This window comes from Poecilia latipinna, unplaced genomic scaffold (assembly GCF_001443285.1).
Source record: "Poecilia latipinna isolate Pla-1442-1.1 unplaced genomic scaffold, P_latipinna-1.0 Scaffold741, whole genome shotgun sequence".
Taxonomy (NCBI): Eukaryota; Metazoa; Chordata; class Actinopteri; order Cyprinodontiformes; family Poeciliidae; genus Poecilia; species Poecilia latipinna.
Window position 1 is genome coordinate 250412 of NW_015113357.1, and position 3971 is coordinate 254382.

At 50.2% G+C, this 3971-nt stretch overlaps 1 protein-coding gene and 1 long non-coding RNA gene across 2 annotated transcripts in view; one reads left to right on the forward strand and one right to left on the reverse strand.

Annotated features, from left to right (window-relative positions):
* The window catches only part of itpr3 (inositol 1,4,5-trisphosphate receptor, type 3), a 75821-nt gene that overhangs the window by 54175 nt on the left and 17675 nt on the right, over positions 1-3971 (reverse strand). Inside the window, exons 3-8 of the mRNA XM_015045729.1 lie at positions 3034-3155; positions 2864-2950; positions 981-1139; positions 708-806; positions 424-507; positions 197-343 (exon numbers count right to left, since the gene is read on the reverse strand). Coding sequence (XP_014901215.1) covers positions 197-343; positions 424-507; positions 708-806; positions 981-1139; positions 2864-2950; positions 3034-3155 — 698 coding nt within the window. The remainder of the gene's footprint in view (positions 1-196; positions 344-423; positions 508-707; positions 807-980; positions 1140-2863; positions 2951-3033; positions 3156-3971) is intronic.
* Positions 3413-3934, forward strand: LOC106955510 (uncharacterized). Its single transcript, XR_001426596.1, has 3 exons — positions 3413-3501; positions 3534-3661; positions 3838-3934. It is a non-coding gene; the product is annotated as an uncharacterized LOC106955510 (long non-coding RNA).

Sequence of the window (3971 nt, forward strand, 5' to 3'; positions counted from 1 at the left end):
GTGTGTGTGTGTGTGCATCCATGTGTGCATCCATGTGTGTGTGTGTGTGTGTGTGTGTGTGCATCCGTGCGTGTGTGTGTGCATCCATGTGTGTGTGTGTGTGTGTGTGTGTGTATCAATGTGTGTGTGTGTGTGTGCATCCATGTGTGTGTGTGTGTGTGTGTGTGTGTGTGTGTGTGTGTGTGTGTGTGTGTACCTCGACCTCCCACAGGGCGTTGGAGCTGGTAGCCGATGTGGCCGACTGCCTCAGAGTCGTCCTCAGGAAGACGTGCAGCTTGCTCTTGTATTCGTCGCAGGTCAGAAACTTTTCCTGCTCGGCGTGAAACAATCGGACGACGTCGCCCTGGGAGACAGCCGGGGTTAAAACTACGTTTCCCAGGGTTCATTTCTTCAGACAGGTGAGCTGGCCCTGTGCTGACTCACTCCTTTCAGGACTTCCTCTCGGTGGTCGCTGAACATCATGAACAGGTTGATCTTCCAGCTCGTATTGCAGTTCACAGAGTTGACCTGCAGGGGGAGGAAGACACACGTCAGAGTGCAGCAGGTTGAGGAAATTATGTTTTTATCATTACATGTTATGTTTACGGTTATTTTTTAATCTTCTTTAGACATTTAGCTTCTGTTGTCTCTTTGTTGGACTCATTTAGTCTCTTTTACCAAAGTTTAATGATTTTTTGTTGCTCGGTTCGGTTTGAGTGCAGTCTCACCTCCTTGCAGCCTGGATGGTCGCTGAGCTCGTAGTTGGAGGCGTGAAGCGGCTGGCCGGCGTTCACCGGGTTCATGATGACTTTATCTCCCACAACCACCTGCAGCACAAACAGCATGACAAACAGCATGACCTCCACAGTCACGTGGAGGTCATGTAAAGATCACGTGGAGGTCATGTAAAGGTCACGTGGAGGTCACGTAAAGGTCACGAGGAGGTCAATTGGAGGTCACGTAAAGGTCACGTGGAGGTCATGTATTATGTATTTTGTTACGTTGTCTCCATTGGCCCGGAGTTTCCAGAACGGCTGGATGAAGAGCCAGGACCCCTCGTTCCCCGTCCCGTCCAGCGTGACGCGCATGGCGTTCTTCTCCAGCAGCGCCGGCAGACGCTTGTTCACCGTCAGATATTTGTTACTCTTCATGTGGAGAAGCTGCACATGAGACGAACATGTGGAGAGAGAGAGAGAAAAGCTGCGTTCACATGGCAGAAATTATGATCGATATCTGACTTCTGCATTGTACTCCTGACGTTTTTATCCCACACATCCAATCTCTCCACTTCCATCCCTAAATGTTCTCGGATCGTTTTCAGAGCGTCTGAACGCTCATGTCCGTTTTATCCGTTACTAACGTGAGACATGCGCCATAATTCTGCAGCAGAAGAAGAATCTGGACGTAAACAATGAAAACAATAATAATGAAGTGATGAAAGAACTCTGAGTCAGTGAACGCATCACAGCCCAACTCCACCACTCCTGGTCCGACTCCAAAGAGAACCGGGTCTGAACCGGGTCAGTCAGTGCTCCAGGAAAGTCCGCTGCTGTTAGCTGTTAGCTTCCTTCATATTTCTGCTCACGGTTCAGGTTTTTTCCTCTGTGTTTGTGTTTGGGGTTAACCACCGATCTGCTCCCATCTGCATCCGCTCCCCTGTAATTAGCTCTTCTGGTAGTTTTATCATCTCAGTTTAGTTCATCTGCCTCTTTAATCCGGAGCGTGTCGTTAATCTCACAGCTCCACTCTCACCATCCCATAATAACCGCCCAGTTTAAATCTCCACTGGCAGAAACATCAGGCATTTCCTTTAACCCCTCCTTCATCACACACACACACACACACCTACACACACACACACACACACACACACACACCTGTGTGTTGACGCGCCGTTATCTCAGAGTCAATATTGACGGAGCTTCAGAGCAGTAAAGTTCTCCAGATGAGAGACGCGGCGGGGAGGGATTCCTGCTGCCCTGATAACCTCTGATCAGCCCAGATTAACATAATCTGGACCTGGTAGACACACAGGTTAGGCTCCAGATTAACAGATAATCTATACCCTGAAACCATGTTAGGATCCGGATTAACAGCTAACCCCCTGAACCTGCTGGTCTGGACTGCGGCTCTGTAACCATGGTTACCGACCCGGTTCCTATCCCAGATGCTTCGGATTGGCTCTTTGATGTCGGGAAACGACGGTGAATGCCATGGTCGTCATGGAAACAGGGAGCGCCCCGTCCGGCCAGTAAAAAGTGAGTAAAACTCATTCATGAGCCGCTGTTGACTCGACATCGCCATGACGACCGGATTCTCCAAACTGACTGCAGGTAGGATACTGATGAGTCAGAGCTGCTCCGCACGACCACATTCACAAAGGAACGTTTAAACATTCATAATCTGGTGAATTATATTCCTATGAAGACAAACATGACCTTTGACCTCTGTAGGGAAGCTGTCCTGATTTAAAGGAACCAACAGTTGTTATCAATACATATCGATCACTTTCCATCCGGAGCCGATCCATTTCAGATTAAAAACATTTAAACTCGTTGAAGGAAAGAAAAGGCCATGTGAGCATCATGGCTGGTGGAGTGGCCACAAAACGATTCTGGATCAGCTGAGTGGAACCGACCCAGGAAGCAGAAACGGAACCACCAGATCAGTCAGTCTGGAACCGGTCTGGATCTGGTCCAGATCCGGACTGAAATGTTTTCTGTCCTCATTCAGATGTTCTGATGATGAAGATGACAGATCTGATGGCATGGAGAGAAGCTCTGCAGGGTTCTGCTGCAGAACCAGAACCAGAACCGGGTCCAACCTCAGCATGTCATCATGCTGCGTTCGCTGAGCCTCAGAGGAAGCAGGAAACGCCGGTTACCTGGATGACGGTTCCATATTTGACAACGTCGCCATGGACCTTCCTGTTCTCCGTCTCATTCTGCTTCTGCTCCAGGTTGGACGCGTGCTGCAGAACCAGAACAGAACCAGATCAGAACCAGAACCAGAACCAGACCCAGCAGAACCTCCTCTGCCTACCCAGCCCCTTACCTGCAGCTTCTGCAGCAGAACCACGTCGGCGATCTTGTCCTTCTCATGTTTGGCCTGCTTGGCCTTCCAGTACTGCTTCTGGGCCGAGTAGCGGCTCATCGGACACACCTTGAACAGGCAGTCTGGAAAACAACAGAACCTCTTCTAGAACTCTGTTTGGGCTGTGAGAAACCGTCTGATGAACAGGGAAAGAACCGAACCCAGAACCGATAAAGATATCAGCTTTAATGACATCACTGATATTATGATCTTATTATTCCTGGAATAAAAGTTTTATTCTTGTAAAGGAGTGAAATTAATCTGGAAGTTTCTGAGTTTTTTGGTGGGAATTTTCTTCTTTATTTCCCTGCATTCAGGTCGCGTTGCGTTCAGGTCGTGCTGCATTCAGGTCGCGTTGCGTTCAGGTCGTGCTGCGTTCAGGTCGCGTTGCGTTCAGGTCGCGTTGCGTTCAGGTCGTGTTGCGTTCAGGTCACATCGTGTTCAGGTCGTGCTCCGTTCAGGTCGTGTTGCGTTCAGGTCGTGTTGCGTTCAGGTCGTGTTGCGTTCAGGTCGTGCTCCGTTCAGGTCGTGTTGCGTTCAGGTCGTGTTGCGTTCAGGTCGCGCTGCGTTCAGGTCGTGTTGCGTTCAGGTCGTGTTCCGTTCAGGTCGTGCTGCGTTCAGGTCGAGCTGCGTTCAGGTTGCATCGTGTTCAGGTCATGCTCCGTTCAGGTCGCATTGCGTTCAGGTCGTGTTGCGTTCAGGTTGCATCGTGTTCAGGTCGCACTGCGTTCAGGTCATGCTCCGTTCAGGTCACATTGCGTTCAGGTCGTGTTGCGTTCAGGTCGTGTTGCGTTCAGGTCGTGTTCCGTTCAGGTCGTGCTGCGTTCAGGTCGTGTTGCGTTCAGGTCGTGTTCCGTTCAGGTCGTCCTGCGTTCAGGTCATGCTGCGTTCAGGTCGTG